This window comes from Narcine bancroftii, chromosome 4 (assembly GCF_036971445.1).
Source record: "Narcine bancroftii isolate sNarBan1 chromosome 4, sNarBan1.hap1, whole genome shotgun sequence".
Classification (NCBI taxonomy): domain Eukaryota; kingdom Metazoa; phylum Chordata; class Chondrichthyes; order Torpediniformes; family Narcinidae; genus Narcine; species Narcine bancroftii.
Window position 1 is genome coordinate 115860350 of NC_091472.1, and position 16539 is coordinate 115876888.

General features: G+C 40.4%; 1 protein-coding gene and 1 long non-coding RNA gene across 11 annotated transcripts in view; one reads left to right on the forward strand and one right to left on the reverse strand.

Moving 5' to 3' along the window:
* ep400 (E1A binding protein p400) overlaps positions 1-16539 on the forward strand; it is a 214171-nt gene that overhangs the window by 139008 nt on the left and 58624 nt on the right. For 9 of the 10 annotated variants that reach the window (XM_069932505.1, XM_069932511.1, XM_069932506.1 and 6 more), the window contains 7 exons: positions 1797-1958; positions 4810-4893; positions 5956-6090; positions 10250-10294; positions 10380-10533; positions 14144-14388; positions 16305-16478. In XM_069932505.1, the coding sequence (XP_069788606.1) occupies positions 1797-1958; positions 4810-4893; positions 5956-6090; positions 10250-10294; positions 10380-10533; positions 14144-14388; positions 16305-16478 (999 nt within the window). The remainder of the gene's footprint in view (positions 1-1796; positions 1959-4809; positions 4894-5955; positions 6091-10249; positions 10295-10379; positions 10534-14143; positions 14389-16304; positions 16479-16539) is intronic. The other variant, XM_069932508.1, reaches the window with a different exon arrangement.
* On the reverse strand, positions 13369-15334 carry LOC138761025 (uncharacterized). The gene is made up of 2 exons (XR_011356072.1): positions 15187-15334; positions 13369-14248 (listed from the first exon to the last, which is right to left on the reverse strand). It is a non-coding gene; the product is annotated as an uncharacterized lncRNA (long non-coding RNA).

Here is a 16539-nt window from a genome sequence, read left to right on the forward strand (position 1 = left end):
CGGTCACCATTGCTTCCATTTCTTTTAAAAATCTGGATCCCACCTTACATCTCTACTCTCTTTGGAGACCTTGAAGGACTACATCGTTCCTGAAACTGCATGATTGGTAGAGACTAAACAAAGTCCATAACCTCTTTAGGATTGTCAAAGAACTTTGGCTGATTTCCATCCTGAAAAATCTTCAGTACCGCAGGATACCTGAATGTGGCCGTATGTCTTTTTTTCCACAACCGTTCTTTCACCGAATTAAATTTGCGTCGTTGAAACATAATTTCTTGACTCAAATCTTGATAGAAGAAAACAGGATTATTCTGAACCATCAAAGGAGATCTATTTTGCTGGGCATTTCTAATAGCCGTATGTAAAATTGTCTCTCGGCTTAAAACGGAGTTTCAATGCTGAATTCTGTACGTCTTCTTCTGGATCCATTCTACGTTGAGTCCTGGCTTCTTGTAAACAAGTAGGCTCAGATAATTTTGAAAAATGTAGTTTTTTAACAGTCTGTGGATGTTTTCTTTTACCTTTTTTTGCATATAAACCATTAGGTATTAATCCAGCACCTCTTATTATTTATAAACTTTTAAAAGAACTTTAACGGGCACTTAAAGACAAAACAATAAATCAGAGTCAGGAGAGGTCTGGAAGGCACGTCTGTTCCCTACGCCATCTTGCCATGCCCCCGGCACACTTCAATCCTGAAGTTGTACGCTCTTGTCCAAGATTCCCATATCATAAGAAACAATTTTGCCATGGCTAATCTGTCCAGGCCCGTCAACAATTGAGATACTTCCATGAGATCACCTCTTATTCTCTGAACTCTAACAAGTACAGTCCAAGCCATCAAATGTTCCTCAAATGTTAATCCCTTCATTCCAGGAATCATTCTTGTGAATCTTCTCTGAACTCTCTCTAATGCCAGCACGTTCTTTTTTAAAAGGAGCCCAAAAGTGTACCCGGTGCAGTTATTTTTTTAATTTTAATTTTGTATTTGTTACAGCATGGTAACAAGCCATTTCGGCCCATGAGTACATGCCACCCAATTTACATCCCATTAATCTACACCACCCCCCCCCCCCCCCCCAGTATGTTTCAAATGGTGGGAGGAAACTGGAGTGCCCGGAGAAAACCCATGCAGACATGGGAAGAACGTACAAACTTGAACCCCTGGCTCTGTAAAAGCATTGCACTAACTGCTATGCCAACTGTGCCGCAAAAAAGCCTCAACATCACGTCCCTGCTCTTGTATCCTGTTCCTCTAGATAGGAATGCCAACATTGCATTCGCCTTCTTCACCACTCACTCAACCTGCAGGTTATTCTTCATGAGAACTCCCAAAACCTTTTGCACTTCCAAATTTAGTCCCATCCAAATAATAGTCTGCCCTTCTACTCCTTAAACCAAAGTGCATATCTACATTTTCCAACAATGTATTTCATTTGCTACTTCTTTGCCTATTCTAATCTATTAAAGCCTCTCTTCAACCTTCCATTTCCCCCTCACTACTTATTCATCCACCTATCTTTGTATCATCTTGTATACAATTCTTCAGATGAGAAAAGCAGTACTAACGAACTACAGAAATTATTTTTGGTACATGCTTGGCCTAAATGTCCAGATCTGTCTGTTCTTTGAGTCTTGGGCCATAATAAAAAGTGGGAGCTGAGCCAGAGGCAGATAGCTCATTCCAGTAGCCTGTTGTCTGTGAAAAGGTAAATGGGGAATGGTGCACTTGTTTGCATGCATTTAGTTTAATAAGAATCTTGTCTATTAATATCCTCTTTACTTGTTCTGCACAGGCACTAAACAGCATTGAGCGGGAAAATGGTGACCTCAGTAAATCAGAACTTTCAGCAAGGGGGGAGCTGAGGGATGGTGTTGACAGAGCTACGGAGAAATATAGGTGTGCCAGCTATGAAGAGCCTGCATATCTGGATGGATTGGCAATGCTTGTTGAACAGGTGCGCACATGACATCACATATAACCCTGAGATTCTTTTTTCTGTGGGTGAAGCAGAAAAAAAAAACTGTACATTGTGTATGCATGTAAACAAATAAAGAATTGTAAACAGTTAATGAATATAAACAATTGGACTGTGCAATAGAGAGAGAATTTTTAAAAATCAATAAACTCCACAAATAAGAGTCCTTAAATGAGTCCCTGAATGAGTTTGTTGTTGAGAAGTACACCCCAGAGTACATTTTTTTTCTTTTGGGTCTGGGTTTGGAAGGATTTGGCTTGATTGAGCTTGTTGGAGGATTTGGTCTGATGGACCATTTTGGGGCTTCAGATCCATTTAGTGTCATGACATTATTGACAGATAAACTTCAGTGCTTTCAAGCCTTCATGCCAAAGTGCCAATTAAAGCAAGGTCTATCCACACACTATTTCTGTGCTCATTGACCCTCACTGTGTGATCCAGCCGCAATTCAATTTTTAGTTTCTTCAAATGTACTACCCTTTTCAATCTCTGTATAGATTCATAGAAAATTATCTCACAAAAGGAAGCTGTTTGACATTTCTACAACCCTCCAACTGTCTGATATCTGTGCTTTTCTGGTTCTTGCCTCTTGCACCTTCCCAATACCCATTGTTGGTCATGCCTTCAGCTTCCAAGGCCCTACCTGGAACTCAAGCAATCAGTGAGCTGCTGGAGGAACTCAACGGATCAGGCAGTATCCATGGGTAGAAATGTCAGCGTTTCAGGTTAGGATCCTTGAGACTATCCAGGGATGTTGCTTGTCTGATGGAGATCCTCCATGTTACTGCATCTGCAGTTTTTGTCTTTGACCCCGTCTGGAATTTGTTCATTCATCTTCACTTTCTGACTCAGAAGCTACTTAAAACTGTTATAATGTCATATCACACTGAAGCATCCTGGGTGGGATTAAACCAAATTAAAGGTGCTAATTAAATAGTGCCTTCAAATGTGAGTGTTAACCAAGCAGGCTGAATAATTCAGCTTGTGGGTGGGGGGTGGGGGGGGGGGGGTGGAGGTGGATAGGTTGAGTCATGTTGACAGTTTATTTTGACATTCTATCACAGGTTGCATACCCCAGTAATACACAATAACTGGCTTGTTGTATTTCTTTGTATGAAATTTACCTTTGATGTAACTGCATTACTGATGATCCATTTTAAAGTCTGGAGGATGATTCGTATGAACAATTTCTCAGAAAATCTATTGCACTTAAATATCCCTGAAACCTATAAAGTTAATTGCCAACTTTAACATAATTTTGCTCAGAATTGTTTGAAAATTTCTTTAGCCTACAAGTCCATTCTATTCTGCATGAATGTGTTAACTGCAATAAATTATTCTCAATTTGTATCTTAACTTCAGAAGTTAATAAGTGAGTTGCTGACAGCAGAGTCCAGCACCAAAGGCTAGTTTTGAACTAATTCACTGTGCACACTAGCAGTTTGATTTACATTTAGCTAGTTTTGCTATTCTATGGATTGACACCAGAAAGATTCTGTAACTACAAGGGGAAAAGAACAATTGCCTGTGCCTTTCCTCCTTGAGAGTGTGCAACTTTTAGGGACAGCAATGATTCCAGGCCTTGCCAGCAGTACCCAGATTCAAGAGTTTGTCTCTTAATGACTAGTTCTTCAGGTAGCGATGTTGCATTGTAGAATCTACAGCACAGAAGCAGGTGCTTTGACTAACTTGTCCTTGCCTGCTGATCAAAAGTTCCATTTGGGAAGGGAGTTTGCTAGCCTTAACTCATCTGTCCTGTGTGACCTAGTCCCTCTCATGTTGTTGGCTCTTAATAAGCATAAGACTGACAGTACCTAATAGTGAATATGCCTGTGATTGTCTGATCTCTGAAGCTAAGCAGGCTCAGACCTGATCAGTACTTGGAGGGGAGACCGCCAAGGTACACCAGGTGCTGTAGGTTTCTGTGAGGGGCGTCGAACAACTCTCTGTTTGCCTTACAGTAGACAAAGGTTAAAGAATTGTATGTATATTACATTCTAAATGTAGTATTATGTAACAATAATGGAACCTTTAACCTTCATTCTTGCCCACAACATCCATGTCCTGTGATGAATAAATAGTGAATCATCCAATTCACAATCTCTGACCTACTCTTGTAGTTGGGTGTTTATATTTCACTGTTCTGTTGTATAAAATAACGTTGTATAAAATAACTCTTAACATGGTACCTGTTTCTCCAAATCCTTCACTGAAGTGAAGTCTAAGGATAAATGTATTGTGTTACATGTCTCCAGTGTGGTCTCAGAATGTAAGTGTTGTACTTCATGTCTGCTTTGAAATCTTGGGTGTATGCGTTTTGCTCTATGTTTACAGCAAAGTATCAAGGTGTATGCATTGTGGTCCATGACTGCAGTGAAGTCTTGGAGTTTATTTATTGTGCACTCTGTGTGGGCTTCAGTCCATAGCACTTGTCCACAGGACTTTGTGTCTTCTGAGGGATTAGAGGTTCATTGCTATTACTAAACTCAAGAGGGAATACAGCACAACACTCCCTTTATAAACCTCAGTGCAGGTGATCTGTTAAAGTTGTTTTGAAAATCAGCTTTTAACCTATTTATGGTTAAAAGGAACTTTCAGCCTTTAGTGGTATTTAGGGCTTACATATAAACTTGCCCTATGTTTAAAAGAAGTGAGATAATTAGGTCCATTACTACATTAAAATAGAGAATGTAAATTTTGCTGTGAGCTCATTAAACATTTGCACTGCTTCTATTATTTAAAATTGTAGGTTGTAGATTTGCACCAGATGTGTATGTAAAAAATGCTTTTGTAAATTTCCCAGTTTGAAATGGTATATTTTTTCATGCAGCTTACCCCCGTTGAAAAATATGCAATGAATTATTTGGAATTGACTCAAGTATTTATAACGCCAGCAGAGCAGAACCTGCCTGAAGTAAGTTATTTAATTATATCTGACCCAAGTGACTTTGGTCTGCAACTCTGTCCCTCTTGCTTGATGGACCAGTATTTTTTCTTTAATATATTATTAATGCCTCAAATGATATAATGTTTGTAACCTATCCGGTCTACACCCAGAGAAGGATGTACTTCTGAAATCTATTCTTGTAAAGCTGGCAAGGTCACTTTTATTGTTGGTCTCTAGTTGCCCAAAAATTATTCTGGATGTTCTTCTAGACTTTGGCATTAAAGTTTGTCAATTGACAGGCATTAAGTGTCAAATGCATAATGTGGATAGTGGTCTAAGTGACAGACTAGGGTTGAACAGTTACTTTCCCTGAATACTAGGGATCACTGAACAATGTAAGTAAGAGTTTGAGTAGTTCACTACCTCATCCAGAAAAATCACATAATCCAACATTAATGACTCTACACATGATTAGCATGTGGAGTGAGTAAATATTCATTTGCAAAGAGCTTTAGGAACCAGGGATCCAAGGTCATTCCATCCTCCAGAGCTCTTGGCTTCCCATGTCTTGATTAGATCCACCCTGCACAGGAAACTGGATGTTACTTTGTGAAGGATGCCTACTTGACATGCACTTGAATTAATCAATATTGAAGCACTATTTGTGTTTAGTTGAAAAGTTTCGGACCTGAGGCAGGGTTTCAACTTAAAACATTGACTCCATTTCCCTCCATGGATGCTTGCTGACCTACTGAGTTCCTCCAGCAGTTTGCTTTTGCTTTAGATTCCAGCATATGTGGTCTCAAAATTTTTAATCACCACTTTCCTGGTACCTTACCACAGATTGAATTTTAATTGGCATGGCTTGCCAACCTACACCAGTGCAAAAATTATCAAGCTTCAGGGCAACATTGGATCATAGTTTGTACCATTGCTACACCAGATGTTGTTAATCTAAAACCCTTAGCATTGAAAGAACCAAATCACTTGTACAGAAACTGGAGTAAAGTTGTTGGGAGTTTTTACTGCCCTTGGAAAGACTCCTCTCTTATGCTGATCCTTACTACTTCTGCCATCTCTGCCTGTCAGGATCGGGTAAAATCTGCTAAGCAAGTGTGGGAGTTTGGACAGCTACACACTCTGAAAGAGGAAAAGAAAAGACAACTGGAAGATGAAGAAAATAATATGTTGTTCACTTACAGCCGGGAGGATGCATATAACAAGGTAGCTATTGCTCTAATTGCAATAAGAGCCTCTTTCTCTGGACAGGTATTAGGCTCAATGTTTGGTAAGATGTGAGCCTCCTTTGTACCATGTTGTTCTGTGTACTAGAATGACCTGAATCCAAGAGTAGAATTTCTACCCAGAATGAAATTGGAGTCAATGAATGCCACATCAAGCAGTAGCACCCAAAAATTCTTTGGAAAATTTAAATGCTTTAAATTTTCAGCAGCCAGTTGAGCAAATGAAATAATTCTGTTTTATTACATTGTTCATTAAAATAACATTTCCTGGTAATGCCACAAGATTTTTTTCCCTTTTGGACATGCCCCGAAGATTCCTTTTTAAATCTTTCCCCTCTCATAAGAACATAAGAAATAGGAGCATCTGGTCCATCGAGCCTGCTCCGCCATTCAATAACATCATGGCTAATCCAATCATTGACTCAACTCCACCTATATCCCTTAATTCCTTTTTTATATAAAAATCTGTCTAACTGAACCTTAAATAAGTTTAATGAAGTAGCCTCAACTGCTTCCCTGGGCAGAGAATTCCACAGATTCTCTACTCTCTGGGAAAAATGTTTTTTTCCTCATCTCCATCTTAAATCTACTCCCCTGAATCTTAATAGGAGTACAACTCCGATGATCCAAAATGTTCAGGACCGGGCCCATTTCAGATAAACATTTTTTGGAGAGCCCATCTTTTTTTAAAAACAGCCCAGTAGCAACAGCAAATCACTTGTAACAGTGATTAAACAACAACGAACAGCAAGGTCAGACCTTTTAAACATTAAAATAATGTTTCATTCTCACCAAAAAAAATGCTGGCCTCCACCCATCTCCAACACCTTCCCACTGAGACCCTGTTCATGCCAGGAGCCTGAGGGTCCCGCTCCTGCCTGAGAACTTGAGGTCCCTGCTGCCACTGGGAGCACGAGGTCCACTGCTGCCGGCGCCGGGAGCCTGACGTCCCCAGTCAGTTCGGCTCCAAAAATATTTTGGATAAAAGAGGATTTTGGATAATTGGAGATATACTTTAACCTCTATAGTTTTAGATTCCCCTATCCTGGGGAAATATCATTATGACCATTCGGTTTATCTATGTCTCATATGATTTTGTATACCTCTATAAGGTCACTCCACAGCCTCCTACACTCCAGGAGAAAACCCCAGGTCTATCAAGTCTCTGAAAGTGTCCAAATATGCCAAGTACCTTCTTCATCAGCCTATCTATCAGTAATGCCACTTTCAAGAAACTTTGATCTTGAACGCCTAGGCCTCTCTGTTCTACAACATTCTCCAGGACTTTGACATTTTCTGTGCAAGTCCTGCCCTGAGGATGTTCCAAATTATAAAACTTTGTATTTAGAACATAACAGCACAGCAAAGGTTCCATTATTACCACGTAATACTACATTTAGAATGTAATATTCATGAAATTCTTTAACTTTTGTCTTCCTCATGGAAGACAGAGTTGCCACTTTGTCCAGTGCCCCTCACAGAAATGAAGCCCCAGCAAGGAATGAACTCGCGACCCCTGGTTTACAAGACCAGTAGTCCATTAACTGAGCTATCAGAACTTATTGGCCCTTTTGCCCTCAATGTTGTGCCGACCCAAATAATTCCTTAAAAAAAGTACTAAACCTTCCCTACCCTGTAATCCTCTATTTTTCTTCCATCTCTTAAATGCCCTAATGTTTCAGCCTCCACTGCCATCCCTGGCAAGGCATTCCAGGCACCCACAACTCTCTGCGTAGTACACGCAGGTGCCTAATCTTTTATCTGCGATTGTTTGGACCTGCCATTGTTTGGAATCTTCCAGATTTCAGAATCATTTTGATTTCCGTCCCTTTGAGTCTGCCCAAGTCATGCTGCCATCCCCACGTCCCCTCTTGCCCAACCGAGTCGCATTGCTATCTCTTCCCCCTCCATTCACCTCCCCAAGTCGCATTGCCATTTCTCCCCCACCCTTGCCTGACTGAGCTGTGCTGCCGTCTCTCCCATTTGCCCGACTCATTTGTGCTGCCGTCTCTCCCCCAACTTGACCACCCAAGTTGCACTACCGTCTCCACACGGCCCCCCTCACCCGACCGAGTCACACTACCATCTCTCTCTCTCTCTCTCTCTCTCTCTCTCTCTCTCCCTCCACCCCCCTGCTCTACCAGCACTGGGAGAACAGCCCCCTTCTTGGTTCCCCTGCACTGGAGATGGTATAGCGGCTTCAGCTGCGTGGGGGATTATGGGTAGCAGTGACAGCCATTGAGCTGCTGCTGAGCTGACTGAAAGTGCCCGATGATGGATAGGCATCAGTATAGGAGATTTGGAGGTGCTTATAAAGTAGTGGAATGCAATGGGTTGCACGAGAGTTGAGCTAGGATGGCGTTGGGCCATGTTTGATGTCAAGTTCCATATTTGATGACCAGTTGTCATCTATTGAAAAAAGTGCCAATTTTGGAGGTTGCCAGTTCTCAGAATTCCAGATAAAAGGGTGTTTTAAATATAAATATATATAGACACACACAGAGATGCACACTCTCTTACCTCTCCGAAGCTTCCCTCTCTTCACTTTGTACATTAGTTCTCTAGTGTTTGCTCTTCTTGCCCTGGGAAACAGGTGCTGGCTGTCCACCCTCTCATAATCTTTAAAACCTCTATTGTACATCTTGATTTGTCAGAGTTAAATTGCATGTTCCATTCCTTGGTCTAATTTCCCAGTTTATCTTGATCCTTTTTTAATCTCAACCTTCTTCACTGTGCACTATGCCACAAATTTTGGTGTTATGTACAAACTTCTGAACCATGGTACATGGTACATTCTCATCCAAATCATTAGCGTAGATGACTCACAATAATAGACCCAGCACTAATCCCAGTGGCACACCACTGGTCACAAGTGTCTAATCAGAAAAACATCCTCCACAAGCACCCTCTGTCTTCTACTGCCAAAGCAATTCGTTATCTAATAGGCTAGCACACCCTGGATTCCATGTGATCTCACCTTCTAGCCTACCATGTGGGTGCTTATCATAGGCCTTGCTAAAGTTTATGTAGACTGCACCTACTGCCCAATTCTCAGCTGGCCTTTAGTCATCTCTCAAAAACTTCCATCATATTTGTGAGACACTATTTCCCATGCACAAAAGTATGCTGACTATCCCAAATTAGTTCTTGTATTTTCAAATGCAGGTAGATCTTGTCTCTTTGAGTCCCATTTATTAACCTCTGATATTGGGCTCACAGGTCCAGTTCATTGACTCATCTTTGCAGCCCTTCTTCGATAAATTCACATTAGCCACTCTCCAGTCATCTGGTACCTGATTTGTGGATAACATTGATACAAATATCTTTCCAGGCTTCCCACAATGTCCTAAGATGCACATGGTCAAGCCCCAGGGATTTATTCTCTTTTAAGTGCTTTAAGACTGCAAGCACCCTCCCTTTTGTTATATGAATATATTTTGATGAAACTATTCTCTTTCCTGAATTCCATGATCTCCACAAGTAAAGATGTACCTTGCTGACAACCATGTTCATCCTTAATGGGACTTGCTCTCTCTCAAATTACCTTTTTCCTTTCTGTGCACGTGCAAATTTGTCAAAGTTCCTTCCTAAAATCATAGTTGTTGTGCTTGAGGGTTGTATGATTTTTTAAAATATCCTGTTATAGATTTCTTTACAGTGTATTCTGTCTCTTAATTTTCTTGTACACTTGCATTCAATTCAGAAATCAGTTGAGATTTCATTCTCAGCACAGATGGAGGACAATCTATTCCTGGAGTGGAGCCAAGAATCAAGTTCATAACTAAGATAGTCTCTTATAAATCTAAGAAGGTATTTGGGAGGTAACTCTTTTCCTGGAAAATGGTGAGAATTTGGAGCTTCCTCCCACAGGAACTTGTTGATGCCAACTGCACTGATGCGTTTAAAAGATTACACATGGGAAGCAGTTGTGCTTCTGAGGTGAGATTAAATAAAATGGGAAGAGACTGGTGTAGAAAATAAGTACCAAAATGGTCCTTTTCGGCAGAATAGCCTACATCTCTGCTGCTGTGTTATACTTCCACAAAAAAGGAAAGACTTATGAAATGTTATTTTGAAAGGATTTGTTCTGTTTTATTTAAGACATAATTTTAACTAATATTTTTCACTTCTTTGTAAAGGAATATGTGAAAGAAGGTCAGGAAGGTCAGACTGAAATAATGCCTGTGAGTTGCACCTATTTGCTTGAAAAGGAATTTTGATCTGTGTCAATTAAAAACAGTTAATCACAACACTTTCTGTCTGTGATAGATTTGGACTCCTCCAACGCCACCCCAGGATGACAATGATATCTATATGGATCCAGTAATGTGCCTGATGTATGATACAACTCCAATTCAGGAGTCCAAGCTGCCCCCAGTTTATGTCCGAAAGGAACACAAGAGACTAAAAATGGACCCATCAGGTAAGAAAATATATGTGCAATGCACAGCTTGCATGAAACTTGGGCACTTCATCAATTAAAATCTTGATCCAGAAAGAGATCTAGATCTAACCTCCCCAGTCTTGATGTTGCCTCCGAAGTAGAGTGTGGTAATGAAAATCAAGAACAGCTACAGTGGAAGAGTTGGAGTAGATGATGATTTAAAAACTTGATAGCATCATTTCCAGATTTTGAGCACCTTTTAAACACATTTGACCAGTAATTTAGTAATGGTTATGGAAAATTAGAAAAGTTCACAACATTGTGATGTTGCAATCTACTTGTATTATTCTCAGTCACCCTCAATACCTCTAAAGGATCTAATTTTCTGTAAAATCTTATTGCAGGCCAAGGCAGTTCATCTCATTTTGAAGTAATTCAATTGAATCTGTCATCATATCTCTTCTTCTGGACAGGGAGACTTTAACCTTGCCAGAGATTGAGGCCCCTTTTATAGCTGTGCCTGCTAATTACTTACAATGTAACAACATGAAAGGTTGCTCAGGGAGCATCCCCCTTAAGCTTTCTTTCCTTGTGTGCTGCCACCTGTTGCACGTTCACCAAATACCCTTTGATTCTCTGCCTTTGATCAACAATGGGGTTAATTTATAGTCACCTGTTCACCTCAGAGGATGTCTTTGGATGAGGGAGGAAATTCTTAATTTGAAATGCTCATCTGTTGATGAAAGTACTTTCACTGTCTGTCAACTTGAATTTGGGATTTTCCTTATGAACTTTAGTATTTGTCTCTGAAACAATGCTTTGACCAAGTTTTTGTCCAACTGTCCTAATATAGGTTGTGTCTCCTATCCGGCAACTCCCATGGTCTGGCACGTTTGAATCTGCCACCGTTAGTACAAACTCCATACAGACAGCATGGGACTCGAACCCCAGTCCCAATTGCTGGTGCTATAAAAGTGCTGCCCCAGGTTATTATTTCCTGTTTCAGCTTTGTTCTACCGTTGATATGTTTACATAGGGGGTTCCCTTAGAGGTCAATTTCTGTGTATGCTCCGGCAATGGCCAGGTCCCAAGGTTGCCAGATTAAAGATCCTATATTATGTGGGTGGGACAAATTTCATTTTTCTTTTTGATATTCTTGTGAGACACTTTTGGAGGTTTTAAATAAAATGGAAAATAGAGATTATTAGAAGGTCAGGTGACATCTGTAGAGAGAGAAAAACAAGTTTTACTTTCTGGTCAACAATCTTTCATCAGAACTAAAAAGAAATCAAGGCTGTGTATTATTGTTGCACAAAGGGAAAGGGTCAAAAACAAGAGAATTGTTTATGATAGGATGGAGACTAGCAAAATCCAGGTGAGAGACAAAGATACTATATGAAGAAGTTAAATGGTAAAAATTTGCAGAGTGCTGTTGTGTAGAAAGACCTGGAAGTGCTTGTGCATGAATCACAAAAATGTAGTTTACAGGCGCAATAGGTAATAACAATGCAGCTGGAACATTGGGCTTCATTGCTAAAGGGATTATATTTAAGAGCAGAGAGCTACTGCAAAAAGTATACAGGGTACTGGTGAAGCTACACCTGCAGTGCTGCATGCAGTTCTGGTCTCCTGATATGAGGAACGATATACTGGCTTTGGAGGTGGTGATGAGGAGGTTCACCACTTTGATTCCAAAGATGAGATAGGTTAGGTTATGTAGAGATTGAGTAGCCTGTGGCTATACTCATTGGATTTCAGAAAGATGAGTGGGGAGGCTTACATAAACATATGAAAGGAATAGATAAAATTGAAGCAGAGAGGATTTTTTCCACTGGTAGATGAGATTAGAACTTTGGGACATAGCCTCAAGATTCAAAGTTCAGATGGTCAAAGTACAGACAGGACATCACATGGGTCAGGCAGAATTTCGACCTGTTGGTAGTGCAAAAATGCGCCCAAGAAAATATACAAAAGAGAGATATGCAAAAAAAATAAGCAAACTGCAGGAAGAAAAAAAAACTCAAAAATAAATCATGTACAAAGTAAGATTCGTAAAATGAGTCTCTGTTTGAGTTTGTTGTTTAGAAGTCTAATGCTCCTGAACCTTGTGCAATGAGTCTTGTGGCACTTAGACCTCTTTGCTGATGGCAGCAGTGAGAACAGAGCACATCTTGGGTGGTGTGGATCTTTGATGATTCCTGTTGTCTGACAGCAGCATTCCATGTGGATATTTTTCGATGGTGGGGAGAGTTTTACCTGTGATATGCTGGGTTGTGTCCACTACCTTTTCCAAGGCTTTCTGCTCAGAGATATTGGTGGGCCTTTAGACCAAAGCCTGTCCATCTAGAAGTCTGCCAAGGTTTCCAATGCCATACCAACCTCTGCAAACTCATGAGGAAGTTGAGGCATTGACGTGCTTTCTTCATGATGGCATTAGTGTGTTGGGTCCAGGATAGGTCCTCCAGTTAGTGACTCCCAGGAATTTAAATTTGCTCACTCTCTCTACCTCTGATTCTCCAATGATCACTGGATTGTACACCTCTGGTTTTCCCCTCCTAAAGTCCACAATCAGCCCCTTGGTTTTGGTGACAGTGAGTGTGAGGCTTTGGTTAGTACATCATTCAGACAAGATTTTAATCTCCCTCCTGTATGCTGACTTATCATTTCAGGGGAGTAGATTTAAAACCGATTAAGAGGTCTCATGAATCTGTAGAATTCTCTGCCTAATAAAGCAGTAGAGGCTGTCTCATTAACTGGATTTAAGACACAGGTTTTTGAATTTATAAGGGAATTGGGTGCTATGGGGAAATGCACTTTGTACTTAAAGTGCATTTAAAGGGCAATTACAAACATAGCCAAATGTTACACCATATCTTTTGGGTTGAAATGGTTTTTATTTCCAGTTAAAAGCATATCCTCAATTGTTCTAATGCCAATTAGATATGTTAAGTAAAGTTGAAATTAAGTAGTCTCGGAATTGAGCCATTAACATGCAAAGATGAGCAAGAGCTGAGCCTTGAACTCCTCTATTCGCCTTCTGAGTTTTAAGACGTTCAAAGTATACTGCTTTAACCAAAGTTTTGCTGGGCTACAGGGGTGCAGCTGGAAGAACTGCTCCCCTGTGCCTCCAATCCTGACCTCAGCTACTGTCTGTGTGGTCTTTGCATGTTCTCTCTGTGACTGTAGGTTTCCTTCCACATCCCAAAGATGTTGGGTTGGCTTAATTTACCACTAAATTGGCTGACATGTGTAAGGGTGTCGTGGAATTTGAAAGGGAGTAAGATGGGGTTGGTGTAGAATGTGCACTTGATGATCATTGGGGACATTGTGCACTCAAGGACCTTTTTCAATGCTATACAACTTCAGCTTGTGGCTGTGCTAAATTTTAGTGCTTGTATTTTTGGGGATATTTTGTTCTACCAAAGATGGTCGTATTCCCAACAGAGCTTAACCAAGTGGGGTTTCATGACTTGAAGTGCCAGTAATTGTTGTCAGTTGATTGAGCAGAATACTTGCCCCTTGACTAGAACAGGTGATGGATCCAAAGAGGAGGAATGGTTGGTGGACAACTATGTGGAAAGCATTCGGCCAGTGTTACTTTTTGTATGTGCAGAAAGCGAGACAGACGTGTTGACCTTTGTTGATGCAGCTGCCGGAAAGAAGTTTAAGAAAGCTCGGCATGGAGAGCCAGTCACTCCGCCTCGGTCATTGTTTGACAGATCAACTCCCGGCGTGCTCAAGATGCGTCGTGAGGCTAAGGATCAGAAGAAGAACATGTTCATGAAACAGCAGGCACCTTTTGCTAAACCATTGCCCACATTGGCCAAAACCTCTACAGATGGTGGAACAGACAGTCCAGAGTGGCTGATCAGTGAGGATTGGGCGCTACTGCAGGTAATAAATAAATAAATAGATAAATACATGCATTCGGGCAACTCCTCCAACCACATCTGAGCATCAGAAAACTCTTCTTGTAAAGGAAGAGGGCAAACTAGAAAATATTTGTGTGGCAGAAGACAAGAAGTTGATGGTCTGTGTGGAGGCTTAGGAGAATTCTGGAAGAATTTGTAGTAGCCTCTCAAAAGCCACTGATATGAAGGATGCTCACAGACATTGTAACAGCTTGTTATTGATAACTGGGGTGGTAGGTGAATGGTCTGGGTCATATCTGTTGACGCGATAAGGTTAGAGCGCATTTGCTTAAGTAAAACAAATCTAAAATTAAGCCATTGTCTCTGGTCACCAGTAATATCAATGACAGGAATATGTATCTCTGTGGCTTCTGTGTCTATTTTTGGAATAGGTGTCTACTAACTGACCCAGAAGGCTGGTTCATAGCATTCTGCCAAACTAATCTGCAGATTATGAGAATATTCTCAGGAGAAGATTAGGTGGGATATCTATAGTAGTGAGAGAATCATATGTCTGTACTAATGCTATTTGTTAGGAATAGGATGAGAACCCAATTGCATGGTTACTTCACATCTTTTCTCAAAGAGAGGAATGGAGTCTTAAGGGTGAATATCTCTAGTCTGCAGAATAGAATAAATGTGCTATAGTTGAATTTCCAAATTAATTCTCTAAATTATTCCTACAATGGGTTGGGTCACTAAGACCCTGGAGAAATGCCTATCTCCATTTTGCAATGATATCAGGGTCTTAGAGAATATGTGATGGAGAAAGAACATTTACCAGAACACTTCTAAGGATGAAGGGTTTCATTGAAGAGATTGAGAGTTGAAAGGTGTTCCAAAACATGAAAGGCTCCAAAAGATGAGGAAAGAAGCAGCTTGCTTTTACCAGTCATTTTCAGCAAAGGAGGCTAGTGTGGTGACAAACATCTGTGTCACAATGAGTTTTGGTATGATTCAGAATGCTTGGCCTGAAAGGGCATTGGAGCAGATCCTGATGGGACTTCCCAGCAAGAACTGGATGTATTGGTTGCAGAGAATGAATAAGGTGATGAAACTTATTTGATAATGTTTTCAAAGAGGCAGCATTTTCAAAATGGGCCAGATGGCCTCTGCCTTTACTGTAGGATTTTTTTGATTGGCAGAACTCCCTGTGGAATTTCATTTTTGCACTCCTAAAACAGTGCTGAAGCCAAATCTCCCTTAATATATCAGGACTTCTGTCAGCTTTAAAAAAAAATTATTGATTATTTGGTGTGTAGGCATTTCTGACAAAGTTAGTATTTATTGCCTGATCATAATTTTCCTTTTTTTTTCTTTGGCTTGGCTTCGCGGACGAAGATTTATGGAAGTTAGAAGTCTTTTTGGTGAAATTGGTTGCTCATTGCTCTTGGGGTTAGGATTTCAGGATTTAGACCAAGTGATGATGAAGGAAATCTGATGTTTTGTCAACCAGGATGGTATGTGACTTGCAGAGGAACATGTAGGTGGTTGTGTTCCCAGATCTTGTCCCTCTAAGTGGTAGAGGATGCAAGTTTTGAAAATGCTGTTGGAATAATCTTGATGAGTAATTTACAGCAAGAAGAATAAATGTTTATTGAGTGCTAATCAAATGGACTTCTGTGTTGGGCTGGTGTTGAGCTTCCTGATTTTTGATGGATTTTCACTCATCCAGGCAAGCAGACTATTCCATAACACTGTTAGATGGTGGAAAGTTATGAGTTGAGTAAGTTGATGTGGGGCATCCTGCCTATAACCTGCTGATGTAGCCACAGTATTATTGTGGGAAATATGGTATTTAAAAGTCACATGTATTAGTGGAAATGTTAACCATTCCATAGTTTTTTTTAAAAAATGGTGACATTTTTGTTCACATGATTTCTGTTTTTTTGCTGATAGGCTGTGAAACAGCTGCTGGAGTTGCCTTTAAACCTGGCCATCATCTCACCAGCACACACGCCAAACTGGGATCTTGTTAGCGACGTTGTTAATTCCTGCAGCCGCATATACCGATCACCTAAACAGTGTCGCAACAGATATGAGAATGTCATAATCCCACGAGAAGAAGGAAAGGTAAAAACAACATTTAATTGGTAGAATTTATAAGTTAGTGTATTTCACATTTGGATCTGAA